The sequence below is a fragment of the Lynx canadensis genome, chromosome B1 (genome assembly GCF_007474595.2).
Source record: "Lynx canadensis isolate LIC74 chromosome B1, mLynCan4.pri.v2, whole genome shotgun sequence".
Taxonomy (NCBI): domain Eukaryota; kingdom Metazoa; phylum Chordata; class Mammalia; order Carnivora; family Felidae; genus Lynx; species Lynx canadensis.
This window is the reverse complement of record NC_044306.2, coordinates 153,762,104-153,788,812: the sequence shown is the minus strand read 5'-3', so window position 1 is coordinate 153,788,812 and position 26,709 is coordinate 153,762,104. Positions and strand designations below refer to the sequence as shown.

Sequence of the window (26,709 nt, the reverse complement as noted above, 5' to 3'; positions counted from 1 at the left end):
GTAAAATTCAATGATACTAGGAAAGCTAGGTAATTGAGATTTGTTTTTGGAACTTATGTGGAATATTCAACTTGGGATATGTCTAAATTGAAAAAGGAGGAAGACAATAAGCTGTTTTAGAAATATAAATTGAAACACACAGCTGCAATTGTTGCAAATTGATTAGAATCTTTGTGCTTAGATTATGCTTAATGCATTTCATTCTCTCTTGAAAAAAAAAACTTTTTAGCCTTATTATTATTAGGATACTGTGGACTTCATATCTTTTTTTAAAATTTCAGTTGAGGGGCGCCTGGGTGGCTCAGTCGGTTAAGCGGCCAACTTCGGCTCAGGTCATGATCTCGCCGTCCGGAAGTTCGACGCCCGCGTCGGGCTCTGTGCTGACCACTCAGAGCCTGGAGCCTGTTTCGGATTCTGTGTCTCCCTCTCTCTGACCCTCCCCCGTTCATGCTCTGTCTCTCTCTGTCTCACAAATAAATAAACTTAAAAAAAAAATTCAGTTGCCAGTTGAAAACAAAATAAATTGCACATTTCATAGTTGTTGAAAATTACTGACAAAATAAAGTAGTGTTGACCTTAACCTTCTAATGATGGGAGAGCTATTAAAATTATGAGAGCATTTCCCAATAGTAATATCACTTTTTACTGAATGAGAAGTATTGAAGCTAATATAATACTTAAAGAAGTTTTTCTCTTAATTTAACCATTATATGAATAATATGTAATGGAGAGTTTTATTCTAGGTTATTCAAATAAACACTGTAATGAGATCAGCAAGATAAATTGATCAAAATATTTTTCAGTGTTCAAAGAGCTACTGAGTCATTGAAGAATTAGAAAGCCAAGATATTTTAATCAGGACTCTGGAATAGTGATTGAATATAGGATGTGAGGATATGTCTTTTTGTTTTGTTTTGTTTTTAAATGTTTATTTTTGAGAGAGAGAGAGAGAGAGAGGGAGAGAGAGGGAGGGGCAGAGAGGGGGAGACAGAGAATCTGAAGCAGGCTCCAGCCTCTGAGCTGGCAGCACAGAGCCCTATGAGGGGTTTGAACCCATGAACCATGAGATCACGACCTGAGCCGAAGTCAGCCGCTTAACTGACTGAACCATCCAGGAGCCCTTAGGATATGAAGTCTGATAGCACCCTGGAAAGAAGACTAAATTTTTTGAGGGTGCCGGAGAATGGAAGGACAAAAATTGTTGGTTGGCATTTTTCAAAGAGAGATAGCCTTATAAAATCTCCAGGTTTTGGGTTGAGACCTAGAAGAGTTACACTCTAGGAACAATGATGAAGCAGGAGTAGATCTGTCTTTATAGGTGCTAGAGCTCAGCCTGAGATCATTTCAATCATCAATTGGATTAAGATGACCTAGACCAAATAACGTCATTAGTTCTTCTGCAGGAAAATAAGTCACTTTGAAAAGAAGTTAATATCATTCTATGCCTCAAGTTATCTTTAGAAGTTTTTCATACACATTTTTCTGCACTAGGTCAGAAATGTAAGGGTGTAACAGGAGTAAAGACATGTAATCAGGGGCGCCTGGGTGGTTCAGTCAGTTAAGCGTCTGACTTCAGCTCAGGTCATGATCTCAGGATCCGGGAGTTCGACCCCCGCGTTGGGCTCTGGGCTGATGGCTCAGAGCCTGGAGCCTGCTTCCGATTCTGCGTCTCCCTCTCTCTCTGCCCCTCCCCTGTTCATGCTCTGTCTCTCTCTGTCTCAAAAATAAATAAACGTTAAAAAAAATTTAATAAAAAAAAGACATGTAATCAAATCCAAAGAAACAGCAGATTTGAAACAGATAAACTGAATACCCACATAACAGAATTATCAGACACATACATTTAAAAAATGATCTTTGTATGTTCAAAGAAATAAAAACCAAAGTTGAGAATTTTAGCAGATAGTTGAAACCTCTGAGAAGAAAAATATGGAAATGGGTGTGTGTCCCAGGAGAATACAAGAGAATAATGGAAAACCAACTGTTAAAGAGATTATGATAATTTTCAAATGAAATATTTATACAAAACAGAAGACTCAGGTTACACTCTAAACCCAAAGCGGGATAAACAGAAACAATCATAACTGTATCATTTTCTGACAGTGATAATCAAACAAAAGACAAATTTCATATGAGCCAGAGAAAAGGCACATTAATTTCAGAAGACTGTAGTGGACTTTTAGAAACAAGGGAGTCAAATATCAAAATAATGAAATTTTGTGAAATGAAGACAAATATAACTGCCAATATGGAATTATTTTTTCCCGTAAAAAGTATTTTCCAGAATAAATGTTAAATGAATATATTTAGAATGAATATAACAGAACTAGAGTAAATTACTAAAGATATTCTTCAGGAAGAATGATAATGATCAAAGTTATAAGAGCAGCATTAGAGGTACTAACTAAATTACAGTGAAACTGATAAATCTAAATAAGTATTGGCCATATAAAATTATAGTAGTTGGGGGTGTGCCTGGGTGGCTCAGTTGGTTAAGTGTCCAACTTTGGCTAAAGTCATGAACTCATGGTTTGGCAGTTCAAGCCCCCTGTTAGGCCCTATGCTGATAGCTAAGAACCTGGAGCCTGCTTCCGATTCTGTATCCCTCTCCCTCTGCTCCTCACCCATTCTCACTCTGTTTCTCTCTGTCTCACAAAAATAAATAAACATTAAAAATTAAAAAAAAAATTATAGTTGTGGATTTTTACTTAAAAGTACCTAGAAAATTAAAATATATCACAACAATAGAAGATGAGTCAGGAAGAGCTCAAATGTCATAAAGTCATTCATTATCTATGAAATATCTTCACATCAGCAAACCTAAATTCAACAATGTATATGAATGTTCAATATCTAAAAGTACACATTATATAAAAAAAAGATATACATTATAATCTCTTGGGTAACCAGTAGAGTTAGTAAAAAAAGAAACCAAAATAACAGCAAGGCTAATAGACAATAAAGTATGACAATTAATTCCAAATGGAGCAAGGAAAATAAAAACAAAACAAAAGGATTGTAGAACACATGAAGCAAATTGAAAGAAAATATTAAGTTTGGTGATAAAATTCAATATCCTTTATAATAAAAATAGACTATGATTAAAATGTAAAACATTAAACTATTATACCACTAGAAGAAAACATAGAAGAAAGCTCCCAGACCTAGGGCAAAACAAAGGGTTCTTTCCTATGACAGCAAAGACAAGATCTTTAAATCATTGACAACTTAAACTGCATTAAAATTGAAAACATTTTGCAAAGAAAAAGAAAATCTCATTAAGGGACTGAAAAGACAAACTAAAAACGGAAAACATTTGCAAAACACTTAGCAAAGGACTTTATCTAGAATATAAAAGATAATTTTGAAACTCAAAAGTGTGTGCTAAATAAATGAAAACTTATGTTTATACACATACCTACACAAAGATAGATAACAGCTTTATTTGTAAGAGCAAAATATTGAAATGTCCATCAGTGGGTGAATAGATAAACAAATGTCCATCAGTGGGTGAATAGATAAACAAACTACTACATTCATACAACCAAATACTACTCAAAATAAAAAAACTGAGTATTGATATATGCAACAGATAGAATGGATCCCAAAGGCACTATACTTAGAGAAAATTAAACATCAATCTAACAAAAGAACCTGTTTAATTCTATTTATAGCATTTGACACATGACAAAAATATAGAAATGAAAAACAGGTCAGTAGTTGCTCCAGGTTAGGGAAAAGAGTGTGTAAACATAGAGGGATAATATGAGAGAGTTCTTTGTGGCAATGGAACAATTCTGTATCTGATTGTGGTTTTAGATACTTGAATCTTCCCAAGAGATAAATTACACAGAAGTATAGGCACAGACACGAATGAACATAAAAATGGTGACAAGTGAATTTGATATTTAGTTAATCGGATCTATATAATGAGGATTATTATATTAATCTTTTATCCTAAGTCTTTCAATAAGTTCAATGAGTCAAATATTTTCTCAATAATCTGTGACAGCACACTCTTACTTGATGAAAAATATTATTAAAATCTTAATTTTGACCTTGTAAAGAGACTGTTTCTAAAAAAAACCAAAAAAACAAAAACAAAACCCAACCCTATGATAATGCCTTTATTATAGGAGCACATTTTAATGTTTTATAAATGTATAAGAATGTTAGGTGCAGTAAAATATTGCTTTTATTGTATAATTTACTTGATATAAAGTGGGTGTGATTGCAATGTAATGTGTATATTTTTAGCATTTAATAGGACTGACTCATTTGGAGCAAAAGATTATGTGAACCATAGGGTTGATTTAAAAATATTCATCCTATTTCCAGAGTTCTCTTTGTCACCTAAATGACTTTCCTCTCAAATAAGCTATAATTTTCTAGTACAATTGTCCTAGAATTCCACCTTAGCACTTTCTCCGCTCAGTGCTTATCCAAATGATGCAGCTGGAATTTTTAATGAACTCACCATTAATGCCACTCGGCTTGACACAACTTCTGTAGACAGAATTCCCTTTTCATCATAAATGTGGACAAAGGCTATGAATATTTTAACCTTTGAAGATCAGAATCTGCTTGTCTAAAATCTCCTTTAGTAAAGGTCTGTTGATAACACATTTAAGTATTAAACCCTTTGCTTACATAATGCATGCATTAATAGGTTCTTTATAAATATTATACTTCACAAGGATTCAGAATATTCTAAACAGTGTTTTTGTACAACAAATTAGTACTCAAAACTGAATCAACAAACTTTGAAAACTAAAGCAACTATTTAACCAATAACACTAAAATATAAATAATGATCTAAATTTAGGAATAATATATATTAAAGGAGAGATTGTTAGAAAAGCAAAAGATGTGACAATATTGTAAGTAATAAATGCAAACTTGAATTTCTCTATTTGAGGATTAATAATAATGAATAAATTGTCCTGTGTTTGGAATAATTTTGAAAATTGAATGAGCACTGCCGTCCAGATGGAGGAGAACTTGGTGAATTCAGAACCACAAGTGTCAACATTGGTTCAATTAGTACTGCAGATGGTTCCACGTTAGTGAAGCTGGGAAATACTACACTAATTTGTGGAATTAAGGCAGAATTTGCAGCACCACCAACGGATGCCCCTGATAAAGGATATGTTGTTCCTAATGTGGATCTACCATGTCTGTGTTCCTCGAGATTACGGTCTGGACCTCCTGGGCAAGAGGCCCAAGTGGCTAGCCAGTTCATTGCAGATGTCATTGAAACACAGATAATTCAGAAAGAGGACTTATGCATTTCTCCAGGAAAGCTTTCTTGGGTGCTGTACTGTGATATCATTTGCCTTGACTATGATGGGAACATCTTGGATGCCTGTACATTTGCTTTGTTAGCAGCTTTAAAAAAGTGTACAGCTACCAGAAGTTACTATAAATGAAGAAACTGCCTTAGCAGAAGTTAATTTAAAGAAGAAAAGTTATGTGAATATTAGAACTCATCCAGTTGCAACTTCTTTTGCTGTATTTGATGACACTCTGCTCATAGTTGACCCTACTGGAGAGAAGGAACATCTGGCAACTAGAACCTTAACAGTAGTAATGGATGAGGAAGGAAAAAACTATGTTGTCTTCACAAACCAGGTGGAAGTGGGCTGAATGGAGCTAAACTTCCAGACTGTATGAGCCAAGTGGTTAGCAGACACAAAGAGGTAAAAAAGCTAATGGATGAAGTAATTAAGACTATGAAACCCAAATAACCACCACATTTTGAAAACGGATTTGTAAAAACTGTATTTGTTACACTGTGCACAAACCTTTTATACTAAATAAATATCAAACTACATTCTTCTGGAAAAAAAAAAGAATGTTTAACTCTAAAGGGAAAACTTAAAGCACTGCCGATGATAATGTTGAATGTTGATTGTTGTTGATGGTAAAAAGGAAAGCTATCTTAATACAGAAAATATTAAAAATGCAGTCACATCACAAATATGGAATAGAGTGTAATCAGAAAACCTTTAAAATTCTAAAAAATATAAAATAATTGAATAGAAAAATAGAATGATTGTACTATTCTTTGTATATCAGTATCAAAATTATTTATCAAATTAACTCTTTTACTGCCTCTATCACTAAATATCCCCTAGTATTTCCTCTTACTACTGAAGCTATTCCATCTATCTATTCCACTACTCATCAATAGTTCAGTGCTTGTGAACTAGTGCTAAAGTATGTTCTCTGTTTCTTAGTCCTACATGTCTTTAAAATGTTTTTTTAGGGGCACCTGGGTGGCTCAGTTGGCTAAGTGTCTGACTTTGGCTGGGGTCATGATCTCGCTGTTTGCGAGTTTGAGCCCAGAGTCAGGCACTGTGCTGACAGCTTACTCAGAGCCTGGAGCCTGCTCCAGATTCTGTCTTCCTTTCTCTCTGCCCTTCCCCCACTCATACTCTGTCTCTCTCTGTCTCTCAAAAAATAAACAATTAAAAAACATTTTTTTAATTTTTTTAATGTTTTTTTTTTTTTTATTTTTGAGAGAGACAGAGACAGAGTGTGTGGAGAGGGGAGGGTCAGAGAGAGAGGGAGACACAGAATCTGAAGCAGGCTCGAGGCTCTGAGCTGTCAGCACAGAGCCTGATGTGGGACTGGAACCCACGAGTGTAAAATCATGACCTGAGCCGAACAAAGTCGTATGCTCAACTGAGCCAACCAGGCACTCCAGTCCTACGTGTCTTTTTTGTTTTGTTTTGTTTTTTCCACGTTTTTTATTTATTTTTGGGACAGAGAGAGACAGAGCATGAACGGGGGAGGGGCAGAGAGAGAGGGAGACACAGAATCGGAAACAGGCTCCAGGCTCTGAGCCATCAGCCCAGAGCCTGACGCGGGGCTCGAACTCCCGGACCGCGAGATCGTGACCTGGCTGAAGTCGGACGCTTAACCGACTGCGCCACCCAGGCGCCCCGTCCTACGTGTCTTTTAATGTAGTTTTCATTCTTATAATGCCATTGGATTCAGCTGCCACCACTTTGAAAGCTCCTCCTTCAAGGAGAACCAAAAGTATGCCACAATCTCCTAACTCAAAGATGTCTCATTACTTCATTCTGATTTTCCAAAATGTCTTCCCCTTGCCTTAGAACATTTTTTATTGAATATCCTATCTCCTCTCTTTCCAATATCAAAAGTCTTCATATCCCCAGGTTCCTAGAAGGAAGAGCCAAAGAAACACCATTTAACTAACAGCATAGAGGAAGCAGAAATAGGACCATCAGTCCTAGGGTAGATTGACACTTAAAAAAACAAGTTGCCCTCGTTTTTCCAATCGAGTATTTCCATTGCTCTAATTCTTGTGTAAAATTTTGGCCACTAATCCTAGTAAGCATGGAAAACTTAATATACTATTCAGTATAGTATTTAGTTTCAGTATGAATTTATTTAATAACAATTGTCCTATCAAAATGTGGGACATGCATATTGTATTTTAAACTGATACTTACTGTAGTCCAACTGACCTGTTGACCTAGGTCTGTAAAATAGAGAGTGACAATGGAGGAAGTTGCAATGCTTTGAATGGTTATGTAGTCCTTCAAAAAGGGCCCACCTTAAATAATAAGGAGATAGTAATTTAATACAATTTCAAGGTATAGTCATTTAAAAAAACACATTTTTTAATGTGAAACATGTAAAAGCAAAGGATAAATTATACATAGAAATTTCAATGTATTATGAATATATAAAGTAAAATAAAATGTGAACAAACCCATTTTATAAGTGATATCAGCAATTTTTCAATGTACAGTGGTTTCCCACCTCTACCTAAACAAAGTTCAGACCACCATCCGCTACTATCCTGTTGTGTTCTGAGAAAATGTAATATTAGATAATATCATAATCAAATCTAATACAAGGTATTTTTATAGTATAATTTAGGGTATCAGTAGATATAGATGTCAACTGTTCTCTAAATGCTTTTATTATATGATAAATTAGTAGGGTGAATACATTTTAGTGGTCATCGCAAAGCACTAGTGGAGTGACATGATATATGTTTTAGAAGATCTCTATGGATGCTGTGTGGAAACCGGGAGGAAGGGGAAGCAAGATTACTTAGGAAAAATTCAAATTCATCAAGCAGGGGACTTTTTTTTTATCTTTATTTTTGAGAGAGAGAGAGAGAGAAGAGAGAGAGAGAGAGAGAGAGAGAGAGAGAGAGAGAGAGAGAGAGAATGAGTGGGGGAGGGGCAGAGAGAGAGGGAGACACAGAATCTGAAGCAGGCTCCAGGCTCTGAGCTGTCAGCACACAATCCAATGTGGAGCTTGAACCCACGAACTGCGAGATCATGACCTGAGCCAAAGTCGGATGCTTAATTGACTGAGCCACCCAGGTGCCCCATGCAGGGGACTTTTTAGATTAAGATGGCACTGATAGAAATGTTAAAAATGCATCAATTTTAGATCTGTTTTGAACACAAAGCAGGTTCAACTTGAGAGGAGAGTATATCAGTGAAATAAAGACAGCTCTTAGATTTTGGCCTGAGCATTTAGGTGCATTATAATTTGGGGGTGGAAATTAAGATTTAAGTTAGGGCATGTTAAGTGTGTGATATTTATTAGACATTCAAGTAGGAACTCTCAAATAGACAGTTGGGTAAGTATGTCTGTAGATATCTGAAAGTCATTAACATTTAAAGCCACGCTGCTTGATGAGATTATTTATGTATTCAGTTTGGAAAAAGAATGGAAACTAAGACAGGTTTCTAGCACTCCAGGCTTTCAAAGTAATAAGAGAAACATACAGCAAAGATTACTTGGAGTTTCTCATGAAATAGGAGGAAAATAAACAGAACCGATGTCTTAGAAGACATGTAAAGGAAATGTTCCCTTCTTAATAATAAACACTAGATAAGTCTGGCATGTGTGTACTAAAAGATATATACAAAGATATTCTTATTAGAATTATTTATAATTGCAAAACCATTGTAAAGACTTAAATGTTCATAAATGAGATAATGGTAAATATAATTTATTTTATTCAAAGATGTACTATACAGAAAATACACTAGAGCTAGACTAATCTCATAAGTATAATGCAATTATTATTGCCATTGTTGTTGTTTTGTTTATATTATTCTTTATGCTAATCTATTTGTGATTTATATTATCCTCAGTCATGGAAAAGTGTTATTTCATTCTCTTTTTTGCAAGACACATTGAATATTAGTTTATGACTATTTTAGATTATTTTCAGAATCCAATACATTGATTTGTAATTACAGGTATCTTAAAGTAAGATAAAATATATAATTGATATATACTAATTTTGAATATTGTATTTGATAAATCCAATATGAATACAATAGGCTATCATTCCCTTGATCAGGTTATGTTATGTGGCTTCATAAGAGAGATTATTCAAGTGAGTCTGAGTTAATCATGTATTATTTAAATCTGCATGAATAGATAAGAGAAAGGAATTCAGGTTCAAAGTACTAGAGTACTAGGAATAAAGTACTAGAAAGATTTCTGGAATGAAGATGGAGAGGGCCACATGGCAAGAATGCAAATAGTCTCTAGGAACTGAAATGGCCTATAGGATGTGACAACTAGCCAGGAAATAGGAACCTCTGTCATACAACCACAAAACAACATGAATTCTTCAAACAAGAATGAAGATGGAAATAGAATTTTCTAGAAGTCTTGAGATGAGAATTCAGCTCAACCAATACCTTGATCAGCTTTGTGATATTCTGAGCAGAGAAGCCACCATACTGTATCTTCAAGCTAATAAATGAGTGTTAATTTTAATTTGTTACACAGCAGTAGGAAGTTAATGCGACATAGATCAAGGTAAAGACTGATATAAAAATGGTCAATAATATCTTGACAATCATGTATGACAACAAGAAATGTTAATTGGAACAAAAGAATATGATAGCCTTGTAACACCAAAAAAAAATGCTGAAAACATCTTTACAACATACATCTATGTATTGTCACCTTTGAGGAGGGGGTTCATTTCTATTCCTGTATCACTTGATGACTTCAAGGAACAGAGCATTGGAATATTTTTTATTATTTTTATTTTTTATTGGCATATTTTTTAAATGTCCCATCAATATCACATTTGAATAGAAGGAATCGAGAAAATCCAGGAATATCATTAATAATGCCACACAGACTCAGTAATCCAGGAACTTTGCCCCGGGCGTTCTATGTCTATGTATGTTTTCCAAAGGGAGAGGAATATGTAGGGCCAAGAAAATATGCCTAAAACAGGAGCTGATGCTGTCTGTATCATGTTTCAGCATATATCATGCTTCAGCCACTTAAGGCCCCTGAATTTCCTGCCCAAATTAATTTAAACAAATCATCTTTCTTGGGCATTTCTTCCCAAAGTGGACCAGAATCTAGGGTATGTACCTAGGGGTTTTTCAAAGCTGTTGTATAAAGGGTGTGGATGATTGGAGCCAGCAATGGGAAGGACAGGGCTAACTCTTCACCTCTCTATTGTAGAAATCCAATAATTTTAAGGCTTGGAAATTTAACTCTGTGCTTCCAGAACATTATTAAGTATATTAATCAAGGTAAGAAGAGAGAACACATTTTAGTTACCAATTTGTATGACATTTATTACAGAAATCAGAGTTCTTTACCATTCCCATATCTGCACCATTTGCAATATGAGTTTTAGTATCTCTTATTAAAAAAAATTTTTTTTTTTCAACGTTTATTTATTTTGGGACAGAGAGAGACAGAGCATGAACGGGGGAGGGGCAGAGAGAGAGGGAGACACAGAATCGGAAACAGGCTCCAGGCTCCGAGCCATCAGCCCAGAGCCTGACGCGGGGCTCGAACTCACGGACCGCGAGATCGTGACCTGGCTGAAGTCGGACGCTTAACCGACTGCGCCACCCAGGCGCCCCGAGTATCTCTTATTAAGACTTGGTGTCCATTTCCTCACTTCCTTGAATATAGGTTAGCCTAGTCACTCACTTTAGCTAACAGAATGTAGGGCAAAGATCATGTGACACTTCCAAGCCTGGGCCTAAACAGTCCTTGAGTTCTTGTATTCATTTGTTTGTACCCCTGATTCCACCATGAGAACAAGCTCATAATATTCCACTGAAGCCTGAGAAATCACATAGAGTGGAGAGGATTTGATTGGCTGAAGTTATGACCAACCTAGACCAGTCACCAAGAACCTACCAGCTGATGACAGCTGATTGAGTGAACCTACACAAGTAAGGCCAAGTCCAGCTCAGCTCAGCACAACCCCCAAGCTAAATAAATATTTGCTCTTTTGCCCACAAAAAGCAATGTTTATTATTTTCTTTAGTTTTTGTGGTGTCTTTTATGTGATGAAACTGTAAAAGACTAAATTTACATGATGTCATTGCTCACAGTACAAGTATTCTGACAAATATATTCTAGCAGGAAATATAGGTAAATATTGAGGACCTGCTTTGTTTCAGTGTTAAGTTTTATTTCCTTAATACTAATAGCTATAACATCAATCAGCTATAACTGATTGATAAAGCACCTACCATATGCCAACCATTATAGTGCTTTATAAACATAATCTTATTCAACACTTATAAAACAAAAACCAAACCGTAAGTTTGGTTCTTTATTAGCTCCCCTTTACAAAAGAAAAGATCCTATAGATAGTTAAGTAAAAGGTTTAAAATTCTGCATTACTTCAAACAACTTCTTTCTACCATATCTTGCTTAGCCTGCTAAATTAATTGACTCTTTTTTTCAAATATGACATCATACTTTTATTCAAGGACACTTAATGGCTATATTTCATTTAGATTATACCCTGTAAATGTATGTGAGGAGTAATCAAGTAAATACATGTGAGGAGAAAGTAAAAAGTCACATTCACCAGGAAGGTTGAAATAACAGAAATTCCAATTCCTTATAGTGTTCTTCAAACTGAGTTATATTTTACATTGATGCCTGTGGCATTCTAGAGTTATATATACATTATATACTAGTCATTATATATATACATTATATACTAGTCATTATATATATATACTATACTATATAATATATATACATACTAGTCATTATATATATACATTATATATATATATACTAGATATATATATATATATATATATATTCACTAGTCATTATATATATACATTATATACTAGTCAAGTTCAGCAAACAATATCACTATATAATTTTATATTACTTAGCATCTATGTGTTGAACTACATTTATATGCTCGGCATATATTAGGCTCTGCAGAGGCAAAAATAAACAAGATAATGAGTCTTCTCTTTTAGACTCTAGGAATTTGTCTTGGACATTTGAGCTTGGAAGAATTTGGGACCATCAGGAAAGTGTGACTTCCAAGAATACTATGTATTCCTATGTTTTCAGCATAGAGGTTTCAAAGAAAGGTGTAATATCTAAGAAACAATGAAAGCAAACACAACAGCTTAGATCCAAAGAAATCATCATTTGTCCTTGAGTAATGGTAATATGAGAGAAAAGATGGCCTGAATATTAGCGAAAGTACAAGGAAGAAAAAAAGAAGGCCGTTCATTACAGTGTAAAATAATTAGAGATTGAAATTCCTTAACAGATGTGTATTGTAGATTTACTATAATTGACTTCAAGTAAGTATTTTCTAAAACTTATAACAGCTCTTCTTGAACAAGTCCAAATTTAAGATCAAGTTGATGTAATGTTAATTACAATGATTCTTAAGAGAGCTAACTTTTAAGTGTATCTATTTATAAATTTTCTGAATGGAAAATAGGATTTGACAGTTTGAGAAACTTGAGGCTTAATACTGGATATAATATTTTCCCTAAAATTAATTCATTTCTGCTCCTCACTACCTCATTTATTTTGCTTTAAGTAGAAAATAAGAGAAAGAAAGAAAGAAAAAGAAAAAAAGAAAGAGAGAAAAAGAAATTGCTGACCAGTATCCCTGAGAACCTATTAGGAGGTAGTAAGATGAGAGAAAAAAGCAGTAAAACTTTTAGAGATAGAAAGATGTTAATTCAGATCCTGCATCCAATGCATGTTGACAGTGAATATGTGAAAATTATCTTCTTGAGACTAAAATTCCTCATCCATAAAAATGGAGCACTAGCTTATTGGGAGAATCAATTGATATAATTGATTTACGGCACTTATTACAATGCCTGTCATTTAGTAAGTGATAAATAAATATTAGCTATTGATGAGAGAAAAGGGATTCCAAATTAAATAAATAGATCAATGAAATTGTTTCTTACCTCGTTCTAGCTGCAGGCCAACTCTAGAAGGGTACCACTTCGGACCTGTTCAATGAAAAATAATAGCATTTAGTTGTCAACACAAGTGTCAACACAGTTTAAAATCCAATAGTTTCTTTGGATAAATACTTAGAGTGCAAACGCTGGGTCATAGGGTAGTTCTATTTTTAACTTTTTTGAGGAAACTTCATATCGTTCTCCAGAGTGGCTGCATCAGTTTGCATTCCCACCAACAGTGCAAGGAGGGTTCCCATTTCTCCACATCTTCAGCAACACCTGTTGTTTCTTGTGTTGTTAATTTTAGCCATTCTGAGTGGTGTGCAGTGATATCTCATTGTGGTTTTGATTTGCATTTCTCTGATGATGAGTGATGTTGAGCATCTTTTCAAATGTCTGTTAGCCATCTCGATGTCTTCTTTGGAAAAATGTCTATTCATGTCTTCTGACCATTTTTCATTTGGATTATTCATCTTTGGGTGTTGAGTTTGATAAGTTCTTTACATATTTTGAATACAAATCCTTTATCAGATATGTTATTTGCAAATATCTTCTCCCATTCCACTGGTTTCCTTTTAGTTTTGTTGATTGTTTCCTTCCCTGTGCAATTTTTTATCTTGATGAAGTCCCAATAGTTCATTATTGCTTTTGTTTCTTTTGACTCAGGAGACATATCCAGAAAGAAGTTGCTACAGCTAATGTCAAAGAGGTTACTGCCCGTGTTCTTCTCAGATTTTCACGGTTTCAGGTATCACATTTACATCTTTAACTCTATGATCCAGCAATTGCATCACTAGGTATTTACCCAAAGTACACAAGAGTACTAATTCAAAGGGATACATGGATATGTTATATATAACAGCATTGTCTACTATAGTCAGATTATGGAAACAGCCCAAGTGTCCATCAACTGATGAATGGGTAAAGAAGAAGTAGTATATACATACAATGGAATATTACTCAACCATAAAAAGAATGAAATATTTCCATTTGCAGCAATGTGGATGGAGCTAAGAGTATCATGCTAAGTAAAATAAGTCAGTCAGAGAAAGGCAAATACCATATAACTTCACTCCTATGTAGAATTTAACAAACAAAACAATCATAAGCTAAAATAAAGGGAGGCAAAGCAAGCAACAGACTTGTTAACTATAGATAACAAACTGATGGTTGCCAGGGAGGAGGGGGGGTAGAGTGATGAGTTAAATAGATGATGAGGATTAAGGAGTATACTTGTAGTGATGAGTACCAGCTGTTGTATGGAAGTGTTGAATCACTAAATTGTACATGTCAATCTAATATTACACCGTATGCTAACTAAATGGAATTTAAATGGAGTTTTTAAAAATGAATAATGCAACTAAAAATGGGCAGAAGACATGAATAGGCATCACCCCCTCCCCCAATAAACCTAATAGTTTCTATTGAACAGCAGATTCGATCCTAGGAAGTGCATAAAGAAGTTATCCAGTGTCATAAATGGAGATAGTAGTTACTCTTGCAGTGTGATGATGAGCAGTAGTGGATAGTTCTGGAAGAAAGCATGATGTGAGCCTTATTGGTGATAATTTTCTGTTTTTCAATTTAAGAACTGGCTACATAGATGTGTTCAATTTGTCGACCTGTACCAAGGTATATGACATAGAATTTATGCACTTTTAAGTAAGTTATTCTTCAACAAAATGCTTCAGCATCTTCATTTGACACTAAAGAACTTTGATCTCATTAATTTTTTAACATTTTTTTTAACATTTATTCATTTTTGAGAGTGAGAGAGACAGAGCATGAGCAGGGGATGGGCAGAGAGAGAGAGAGGGAGACATAGAATCCGAAGCAGGCTCTGAGCTGTCAACACAGGGCCTGACGTGGGGCTCGAACTCACGGACTGCAAGACCTGAGCTAAAGTTGGACGCTTAACCAAGTGAGCCACCCAGGAACCCCAAATTAAATTTTTAAAAAAATATTGGCACCTGAAAGTGGGTTATTTTCTTTATCAAGAGTAAAGCACACAATTGGAATAATATGTATTATTGACTTTTAATAATTATGGGCCTATTGATCATAACAGAACATCACTTTAATTTAGTATCTTCTCTTACTACTGTTAGGAATAAATACATAGTTTACTAAAGAATTCTACCTGGATAAGGAAATCAAAACATACTTACTATACACAGCCACAATGGAAAAATTGGCTCATAATTACCAGAATATAATTATTTTCTCTTAAAATGATTGTTATTATTTTAAAGTTTGTATTGAAAATTTAATTCTTAACTTTAATATCCAATATTAAGCAAATTAACTTGATTTGTAATAAATTAACAGAAGAATATTGACAAAGGAACATTCCACATTGCTCTTTTGTTTTCAAAACATTACTCTTAAAGGTGGCAGTAAGAGTGATGATAATGTAACATAACTAGACTATTGCAATAAATTCTATCTAAATTTACTGTAAAAGACAATTTATACATGTACATTATCTTGGACAAATAATTCATACGTCAAAAATTATAATCACAAGTTTAATATTATTTAGGATTATATTTAAACCAAACAGTAATAGCATGACAAATAAGCAGGCACAAAATTTAACTTTGGCATTTGATTTTTTTAAATTAGAAAATATGCAGATAAAGACACTTTCTTTTCTTTGTATTTACTAATACAATTATTATTTATATAGGCACTTGTTCTGGAATTTGTATTAACATTATTTGCTGAAAAATCTTTTAAAATATTTACTTTTATTACTGTTAGTGAAAATTGGCTGTCAAAGAAGATATGATGCAAATGCATACAGCAGAGGCTTCTATAAGTTTAAATGAGTTTCCAATATGGGTATTGGAGAAAATACAAAGCTAATGGGAATCCAATTATATTGAACATTAGTCATTGAGCACCTATGATGGGTGAACATAAGCTGTCAATTTCTGTCCATTTTAATAACATTCACATGAAACACTGCTTTTGATAGTTATTTCATGATGCCTCCTATAGTGGAAATGCAAAATTATCATTTGAAGCCCATAGATATGTCTATGATCTAGATGAGTGAATAATGGTTGAATCCACAAAGATTCATCAGAGAAGTTAGAAGCTCTAAACACTTTCAGGGAAATCCATATCGTCCCAAGTCTCTCAGCATGGATAAGCTATAAAACTACTTATGAAATAAACTTGGCATTTATAGGTTATAACCTTTGAACATTGTGTCCTAGTGAAAAAGTTATTAACTGTCTATATAAGTCTTTAGATTAGTTTCAGTCACCTTTTCAAAGGGCAAAGCATACATTTGCTGAAATGTTCTGTGCTTATTGTGGTGAGGTGGAATAGGTTCAAAGAATGGCAGAAAAAGACAGTTTATAAACATAAATTATAAAGAACATATGTTGCATAAGGATTTTTAGCATGGATGAATAGTCTAAAATATTATTTGTAATGTATTAGTACATTGAAGATAGACAACTGGCATAGAGATGAATTACAACAACATAAGAGATCTAATGCATCTGTGTGTCTAAAGTTGTCAAGATATATAACTTGATTTGCGTAACTTTTTTTGTATTTTAGCCATGACTTACAGTTCTTTCCTTGATAATTGAAAGTGTTTATATCACTAATGGATTAACATTCTAAATGAGTAATATATATGATTTGATATATATGTAGTTCAGTATGTAATTCAAATATACTTATTTTAATATACTTATTAAATATACTTATTGTAATAAGGTAGTGTTTTCCAAACTGCTGGTTGTGACCCATTAGTAAATTGGAAAAAAGGAATCAGTATTATTCTTAGCATTACAAAAAGAATAGAATAGAATAGAATAGAATAGAATAGAATAGAATAGAATAGAATAAGTAGAGATGGATCATTATGACACTGATTAAAATATATTGGAATAAACTCTAAATAGGTTAAGTATTACTTCATGAACTTTCATTCAATATTTTAAATTTTGTAAATACATTGTATTTTTATAAGACCAATAAGCATTTCACATTCTGATTCATAGTCAAAAAATTTTGAAATCCAAGAATCTAAAAAATTTCAATTTCCTAAATTAATTTCTATTTGTATATAGCATTCACATAGAAAGAAAAACTAGTGATTGAATTAAATTCCATAAGATTAAACAGATTCAAAGTATTTGATTATTTTACTTCTTCATAAATATTTTTAAATTTGCATTATTAAGAAGAACAGTAATACAAATTATATAGGATATATATCACATAAAATATGTCATCAGCCATATTCACTCAAGTAATATGTGCCTGATGCCTGCGTTTGCTTTCTTGTAATGTAAGACTGTGTTACTTGCCATCATTTTTATTATGATTTAAATTCCTCTTATTGGATGTTGTTCAACAGTATAAAAATGCTCCACTTGTATTTTTAGAGGTACAATTTTATTTTATTTTATTTTTTTAAAGATTCCTTTTTTTTAAGTTTATTTATTTATTTTGAGAGAGAGCAAGTGAAAGCAAGCTAGGGGCAGAGGGAGAGAGGGAGAGGAGAGACTCCCAAGCAGACTCCAAGCTGTCAGCCCAGAGCCCAATGTGGGACTCATACTTATGAACCTCAAGATCATGACCTGACCCAAAACCAAGAGTCAGACACTTACCTGACTGAGCCACTCAGGTGCCTCTAGAGGTACAATTTTAAATATTGGTAATAGATAAGTGAAATGTTTGCTTCTTGACTTGCTAGTAGAATCCACTCTATCTTTGTATATATGAAAATATAGAGCCAATTAATAGGTCATACAGACTAAAGCATACATCAAGTTATTAGCATGGTATAGTTTGAAAGATGTTAAAAATTATTATTGATAGTTCTTGATTACAGATAGTATTAAATATTTAACTGAAATCTAAGTTTATATTATTGCTGAAAGAGAAATTTAGAAGAAAAATGACTGGCAGAATTTTTCAGAAATACTAAGTATCCTTCATGACCTAGAACACTTATGTCCTCACTTATGACCCTAGGTAAAACCTCAGCCTTACTCCTACTCTTTTCTTGATTTCACCAGTCTCACTAGGAAGAAGTTCTGAGAACAGTTTAGAATTAAGGAAATTTAATTCAAGTAATGAAACCTCCATAGTAGACCATAGAGACTTCTGGGAATGGAGAAAATGGTGATCAATTTTTGTTGTTTACATCCTGGTTTCTTTGTGGTTGGTGTTGTGAGATGGTACAAAGAATAAATAGAAGCAGAATATAATACTGAGAAGTATGCTATTCAGAGCTGGCTTTGTTCAAGAGTTTAGTGCAAGAAAGATATAGGTCTACAAGTTTCTACTTGGTTCAGTTTAATTCCTCAAGATTCCAAAACTGGATGTAGACAATAATAAGCAAATTTGACAAGCTGGTTCACTGTGACCTGCCACTAGATACACATGTGGTGATCAATGCCAATCTTGGAGATGACAGTTCCAGAGAGTTAGAAGAAAAGAAGGTTTATTTTCAAATAATTGATATATGCAAGTTATTATAAAATAGATTCTAAGTAGTCTGAAAAATAATGAAACCTGTCAACAAAACCTTTAGGTAATAAGCCTCAAGAAAATGTAGCATTATTTTTTTTAAGTAATCTCTATGATCAGGGTAGCACTTGAATTCACAACGCCAAGATGAAGAGTCACATCCTGTACCAATTGAGCCAGCCAGGTGCTCTAAGACAACATAGCATTATAAATTAAAGTAAATCAACTGTTCTTTGTAGTAACCCATTTGAAAGAAAGAGTGAATTGTATGTGTATATGATTATAGTATATAATACACTATGCAATATATGTATATATGTTTGTATAATTTATAGTTGTTTATATAAATAGAAGCTTATTTGACAAATATGAATAAACTTTATAGAAATCAAATTTATCAGAGGCACCTGGGTGCCTCAATTGGTTGATCATCAGACTTTTGATTTAGGCTTAGGTCATGATCTCACAATTTGTGGGATTGAGCCCTGCATAGGGTTCTGCACAGATAAGAGTGGAGCCTACTTGGGATTCTCTTTCTCCCTCTCTCTCTGCCCCTCCCCGACTTGTGCATGTGCTTTCTCTCTCTCTTTGTCTCTGTCTCTGTCTCTGTCTCTGTCTCTCTCTCTCTCAAAATAAATAAATAAACTTTAAAAAGAAAGAAATCAAATTTATCACCAACTCATTCCTGGTAATAAAAAATTATGGAATGATAGTATAGCCAATTAGACCAGGGAGAAGAGAGAATTAGTCATTTGGAATATGGACCAGAGGAAATTACTCAGAAAGTAAAAAACATGAAAGGATTAATCAAATGTGAAAAGCAGATTAAAAGAATAGGGGCTATGGGGCACCTCGGGGACTCAGTCGGTTAAGCATCCTACTTTGGCTCAGGTCATGATCTTGTGGTTTGTGAGTTCAAGCCCTGCATCATGCTCTGTGCTGACAGGTTGGAGCCTGGAGCCTGCTTCAGATTCTGTGTCCCCTCTCTCTCTGCCTTTCCCCCACTCACACTCTGTCTCTCTCTCCCTCAAAATAAATGAACATTGAAAAAGAGAAAAAAAGAATAGGGGCTAAAATTGGACAATATATTAGGGATACGCAAGCATAAGCAAAAAATTTTATAATTATAATGGTAAACTATATATTCTTTCTTATTCATCCTATTGAGGACAACTAGAAAAGTATGGCAAAATATTTTATCAAAATCTCCACAGAGTAAGTAAGAAAATGAATAATTATGAAGCCAAGCTCCAGCAGGAAGGGAAGCTCAGAAAACTGAGTCCAACAACCGGAGCCACATTCCCCAAAGGATATCTGCTTGTACTAGAAGAGGTGAACAGGACTTCCCACAGACTCACAAGTTTAAGGGGACAAAAAAGCAGACTTTATGCTCAATTGAAAAGTAGAAACCCTGGTAAAAGCCCAATATTTCAATTAGTATTGTAAAATAAGGGCAAATCAGAAATAAACCAGTTCCTATAGGAAATGAAGCTGAATTTTGAATCATCTCAATCCCTGTTTGGATTCAAGTGATCTGTAATCTCCAAGGTCCAGCTCTCCTACCCAAGGAAGTAAAAAATAAATCATCTATGGAGGCAGATAGTTTCATTCAGAGTCTTCTATTTTCTTTACATATTTTCATATTTTTCCATATTTCATGTGGCAATTAAACTGACAGCAGACTTCTAAATAGCAACAACAAAAGGTATTGGACAAATAGTTTTTAAATGGAGTATCTTGTAAAGATAACATAAAATAAGGAGTATTACAGTAAGAAATCCTATACTCTATAGACCCTTTCTGTCTTTTGGTAGATAAACATCTAAAGGATCAACTTCCATAAAAATAAATAAGTACCAAGACTAAGAGATAAGATAAACTAAATAGTATTCAGTACAGTAACTGACATATATATGGATAATTCTATAAAAAATATCATAATATCTATATAACTCATTTATATAAAAATATAGATAACAGTCATAATAGTGTATATGTATATGCAGAAACAAAATACTGTATAACAATAATTACAAAGTGAAAAGCATTCTTTGGACTAGAGCATTCTAAATACCTTAGATTATTTCAGAAGAATGTAGGAATATTGATCAATCTCAAATTTTGGTAAAAGGATTTTTTTTAACTTTGAACAGTTTATTAGTAAAATTTCCTATTTCTATTAAGCCAAACTTTCTCTTAATAACTTCCACATATATTAGTTGATCTGGTATCCAAAGTATACAACTTTTTCTTTTCCTGTCAGGCAAAAGATGTGCTCTGATTACAAAGTTCTCATATGTACAAAATAAAATTAAAGTACAGGACGTGTCAACCAAGTAATGGAATCCTAAATAGGAAACATGATGTCATGACAGAATGTCCTGTACACTTTGCTTACCACTTTGTTTATAATGTTTTATTATTTAGTACTGCCATAGTCTTTCCAAACAATACAATCCTATAAGCAAGCCTGAACAACAGGGCAGACACATGAATTCCACTTCCTTTTTTATAAGAAATAAGCATCAAGTATATTATATAAATCTCTTATGTACCACAATATTGGCTGCTGATTTAATATTGTTGGTTGAGTTGTTCTATTTGTTAGAAATGATCCATTCAGTACAGTACTTCACTAAAACTAAATGGGCCATTCTCTTCCTTGTAAACCATTTCTTTGTAGTCTTATAAATGCCACCTACATAATTAAGTGATCACGTTAAAACAGAATCAAGGAAGCCTGTAAGATATGAAATGTGGAATAGTGTTTATATATCTGAAAAATAAAAGAACCATTTCCTATCTCACCCCAACAACAACAAAATGTTTTAACAGTAAAACTGGCACCAACCAATGAATATAATTTTGCTGACCTTGAAAAGAAAATGCATCTGCTAAAGAATTTGCTATTACAAAGTGCTCAAATAAGAAAGACAGAGTGCTATCACACTGTATAATCAGCAATCACAAAGCAAGTCTCCTTCAGGAAAACAGACATGGTTCTAAAAATGGAAAATTTAAAAGCTGCATAAAAAATATTCAGAATTATAAAATAAAAGAGAGCATGAAAGCAAGAGGCATAAAGTAACAATCCAATTTCATAGTAAATGCAAGGCATAAAGCAAGAATAATGTGAGGCACGGAGAACACGCAGAGTATAACCAGACCGATTCGTTATCTTCACTGGCTTAAATTTACAGCCAGTTTGTTCAGCAAATTACCCACTAAACTTCTAAGAAACTACTAGCATTGATCATCATGCCTATATTCCCATTTACATTGGACACCATCAGCTGTCAAGTCTCCAAGTATATCCACCAGCACAATGAGACTTCTCCCAATTTTGCTTTGCACAGCCACTAATCAGACCTGATTGTCCACTTCTCCATGCCTTCTAATACTCCCCTGATGTATTTTAGGGCACTCCTACTCTGTCAACAGCAAAGCCTTCTAAATGATCAATCACTCAAAAAAGTCCCTCTAACTTCTTACTTCAATAGAAAAGTTCTCTGCATATCTTTCAACTAGTATTTATTATTGACATTAAACTTATCCAATTTTGGGCATGAAAATGTATAAGGAATCCTCCTTGCTTTAAATGCTGTTTCCAAAACATTTTTCTCCATTCTCCTTGTCGATTTCATATATTCAGACTTTACTATCTAATTTTATTTCTTCTTGTTGCCATCTATGATGGACTGGTCTTTCCACTTAAAACACTCATGGAGAACACACTATCCACCATTACTTATTTATTATTGTTGGTGATTTAAATATAACTTTAAACTGAAATATTCTTTGATTCTTCAAATATTTTCCAACAATTACCATATTATTGTTATTATTTCTCCCACATGTCCATTCCTCTCTAGGCTCAATCCTAGGGTCCAAAAACACACTAATGAAAAATCTACTACTTTGCACTACTCTCCCTCTCTCTCACTACCTGGCAAACACTAAACCCTGAATTATTCAATTGTTGGTGTCTAAATCGGAGTTTCTGGATGATTCCTGTACAGAGAGAATCTCCCTGTTGCTATCCAATGCAGCAGATCCCAGTATTATTTTCCAGTTATTTTTTTTCATTACCCTGTTTTTGTCTTCCTATCTAAAATTATTTATGCACTCTTAAAGATGCTTCTACCTCCATAAGAACAGACAGATGCAATCATTTTTATTACCATTGTATATGCGTTAATTAGAAGACTGCCAGGCACAGAGGAATTTTATAGGATTTGAATAAACATATGGCCTCTTATTGAAGAAGAATTAGTAGAAGTTATATATGCATATTCAATCAAATGTGAAATTAGTTACTATATAATAAATCATTTTTCCTACATAAAATTCAGTATTCCTTTGCTAGTTAACTGCAAAGTAGATAATCACTGTCTGGACTTAACTCTTGGTGCGAAAATCTACTGGCTATCTTATTTATCCTAGGCAAGTTAACTCTGTGAATTTTATTTTTTTCATCTGTTAAGCAAAAATATTTAAAGAAATAGAAATATAACGAAAGTATCTAATAGGGATGTTGTGAGTGTTAAATGAGATGTTTGCGAAGTACCAGAAACTATTAAAAACTACCTTAAAATGTTTTACTAACTTTAATTTTTTTTGGAGAGAGGGGGAGAGAGAGAGAGAGAAAGAGAATGTTAAGTAGTCTCCATGCCCAGCACAGAGTCTGATGCAGGTCTCAAACTCATGACATTGAGATCATGACCTGAGCCAAAATCAAGAGTCAAACACAACTGAGCCACCCAGGCACCCCCACAATGTGTTAACTTTAATTTTAACATTTTAAATGTTTAATTTTGAGAGAGAGACAGAGAGAAAGCGTGAGCAGGAGTGGGGAAGAAAGAGGGAGACACATAGTCCGAAGCAGGCTGCAGGTCCTGAGCTGTCAGCACAGAGCCCCACATGCGGCTGGAACCCACGAACCATGAGATCATGACCTGAGCTGAAGTTGGCCCCTCAAAAGACTGAGCCACCCAGGTGCCCTATGTTAACTTTAATTGTAAAAGAAAACATAAAACCTTGTAGTTGTACAGATAAAAGATTTTCGCTAACAAATGATATTTGCATTCTTGGAATACCTTTTCTGCAAAATCATACCCTGAAAATAACAGGTATGAAGAGTAGTTAGGACCAGAGTATTAAAACCTGTACAACTCTGTATTGTGTTTACTAAGAGATACCAGTAATGATCATAATAAAAATACCAGTACAGCTGAAAAGGTGTTTAAAAAAAAAAAAATAAATAACGGGAAAATGAGACTTTACCTTGTTTTAATAAAGTAAAAGAAAAGTTGATGGAATTGTATGTAAGAAATATTTGCAAGAGCTGAATAATAAGGTGGAAAAAGACAATAGACACTTTCAAGGCAGAGCACATGGGCAAATTGAGTCAGGTAAGAAAAAGATATTGTGATATTGTATCTATTTGCCTGTAATGTAATGTGTTCATGTTGTTTTCTGCATTAAACTGCTATTGGTGGTTGGTTCAAAATGATACTATGCTCAGAAAAAAAAAAGGTATGAACAGTTGTAAATTCCACATCAGGCTAATATCATTCCTGAATTTATATAAACTGATTATTTGTCACAAATAGATACGCCTAGTAAACAATCAAGTAGAAATAATCTCATAGTCAAAATGTAGTTGTTATTTAACAGGAACAATACTCAGAAAACATTCCCCACCCACCCTTCAAATTATCTATTAAATACATTTTTCTTCGCTGCCACCAAGAAACATACCCACCCACATACATATAGAGTATGAAAAAATTATGAGGGCCTTATGTGCCATGAGGAGCTTGAACTTGATGCTGGAAGTACCAGGGTAGTAGGGATAAGATACTAGAGCAGATCAATGTGTGAGGAAATATATCCAAAACTATAATTGGTATCTAGAATAAAAATTACAGAGACTTGTACTGTGATTATGAGAAGGCAATGTGCAAATTTCAGATATACTAATTGTACAGAATTGCTATTTGTTTTTAGTAACAGTCAATCATTTAATTGAAAAGAAATAGAAAGAAAGCTACATTTTAACACCCAATCCAAGGATTTTAATAAATAGAATATGGCTGTATGCACACATATGTGCATAGTACCACACACCTATATACATACACAAATAGTTGCTCTTATTATTGAAATATTCTGTTTATTTTAGAGTTAGGCAAGTTTACATTAACTTGCCATTTCCCAAACCCAGTAGCTTCAAATATAAACAGAACGGTTAGGATGAATACGGTTTCTCATTAACGAATTGTGGCAAATACTGAGAAGTCCAAAAACAATTTCAGCAGAGTCAGATAAACAGTTGAGAAGTTTAAAATCATCTATGTTAAGAAACCCTGGGCATTTTTACATTGCAAAATAATTCAGTATGAACTACATTCATTTTATATTGTTCCAAGAGTTAGTTCATTTCAGTCTTTACAAATTCTTGGAATATGGAAAAAACAAAAACAAAAACAAACAAAAAAAAAAGTTGAATGTTTCCAGATTGAATCTATTCCCTCAGTTTTATGTGTCAAAATTCTGATGAAAATGCTGAAGTGTCTGCAAAAAAATACAAGATATTAAGATGCTACACTGGCTGTTTATTATAGAGTCAAAATTCTGGGAAAGAGACAGCTTTCATTTCATTCATTTATTAGTGTTAATTTTAAAACCATGGGAGTTGTTGAAAGCACAAACAAAAGAGGGGGAAAAAATGTAGAATTAAAAGAGAAGAATGCCGCAGACAGAATCTAAGTAGTGACAGATTTTAAGAAACCTAACAATGATGTGAAGTCCTCAAAGAGTCTGAGAATGAGAGGTCAGAGAGAAGACAAAGAAATTAGATCTTAGAACCAAGTGGACAGAATTAGAATCAAACCAAAGGAGTCAAACAGGATGGTGTACCCAGTCAAGTGCAGCTGGGAGTTCAGGTTACACATGACCAAAGATGATCCACTGCTCTAGCAAAAGGGAAACTCTAGTGACCTTAGGAAGGTCCTTGGCAAAAGGACAAAGAAGAGTGTTCTGAAGTGACGGCTAAGTGATGGAGAAAGGAAGAGTGATGGAATTGCTATAAGCGGTTTGTAAGTTAGCAAATTCTTGGTAAAATAATTTTTAGGCAACATTTGAAGATACAGAAAAAAAAAGACTTAAAAGAGTAAATCTAAGGATTTGGAGAGAGAATTGCCTCGTGGACCTAAAAGTCTATTATGGATTAACCTGTAAGAGAGCAGTTTAGGTAAAGTGTGGAATAGTTTTAAGCTAGGGAGAAATATGGATCAACTAGTAAAAGGGCAGTTTAGATAATATACAACATAAACTTTAATCTAGATGATAAATCAGAAGAAAGGTAGTGTTTTAGAGACTATATTTCTCTGAGTTTCAGAAACTGTGAGTCCTAGAGCAAAACAGTGAGATATTTAAAATGGTACATGGGCAAGTGATTTGTTTAGTTTCAAATATTAAAATTCAGTTATAACTAATGTCAAATCTCATGGCATGGATAAGTGATAAGTAGCTAAAGCAGAGTGGAAGTGAAAATTCCAGGAAAAGCAAGTAGTTTTGAAAGTATCATATTGGATTATCATTTTAGATGTAATTTTCAATGTAATGCTGGGGCTTAAAATGAAGGGGAATCTAATAGCCAGAATTTATTAGATCTCTCAAAATAGAGAAAGGGTAGGTAAGTACAAAACAAAGAAGAATGAAGGATAATATACTAGAATGACATGAATCTTAAAATAGGTAGAGATTACATGTTAGAGAAAACTTTATGGCTTAAATTTTAAAAGTATACTAGATAAATGATGTACTGTGGATTGTGACAAAGTATATGGATTTCACTTGATAAACATTGGTCAACCTCAAAATGATACTATAGAAATGCCTATCTAAAATATTTTTTGTAGATTAAATCTTTTCCTTTGAGTTTTTTAGATTATTTAGG

General features: G+C 33.7%; 2 protein-coding genes across 2 annotated transcripts in view; one reads left to right on the top strand and one right to left on the bottom strand.

Moving 5' to 3' along the window:
• TECRL (trans-2,3-enoyl-CoA reductase like) overlaps positions 1–26,709 on the bottom strand; it is a 97,745-nt gene that overhangs the window by 30,194 nt on the left and 40,842 nt on the right. Inside the window, exons 3-4 of the mRNA XM_030313783.1 lie at positions 13,248–13,292; positions 7,482–7,585 (exon numbers count right to left, since the gene is read on the bottom strand). Coding sequence (XP_030169643.1) covers positions 7,482–7,585; positions 13,248–13,292 — 149 coding nt within the window. The remainder of the gene's footprint in view (positions 1–7,481; positions 7,586–13,247; positions 13,293–26,709) is intronic.
• LOC115511683 (exosome complex component RRP43-like) lies at positions 4,965–5,833 on the top strand (the record flags this gene model as incomplete). The annotated part of the gene is given in 3 exon segments (XM_032593030.1): positions 4,965–5,393; positions 5,395–5,604; positions 5,607–5,833. Coding segments are annotated over 3 exon segments (780 nt in total), but the record flags the coding sequence as incomplete, so codon positions are not given.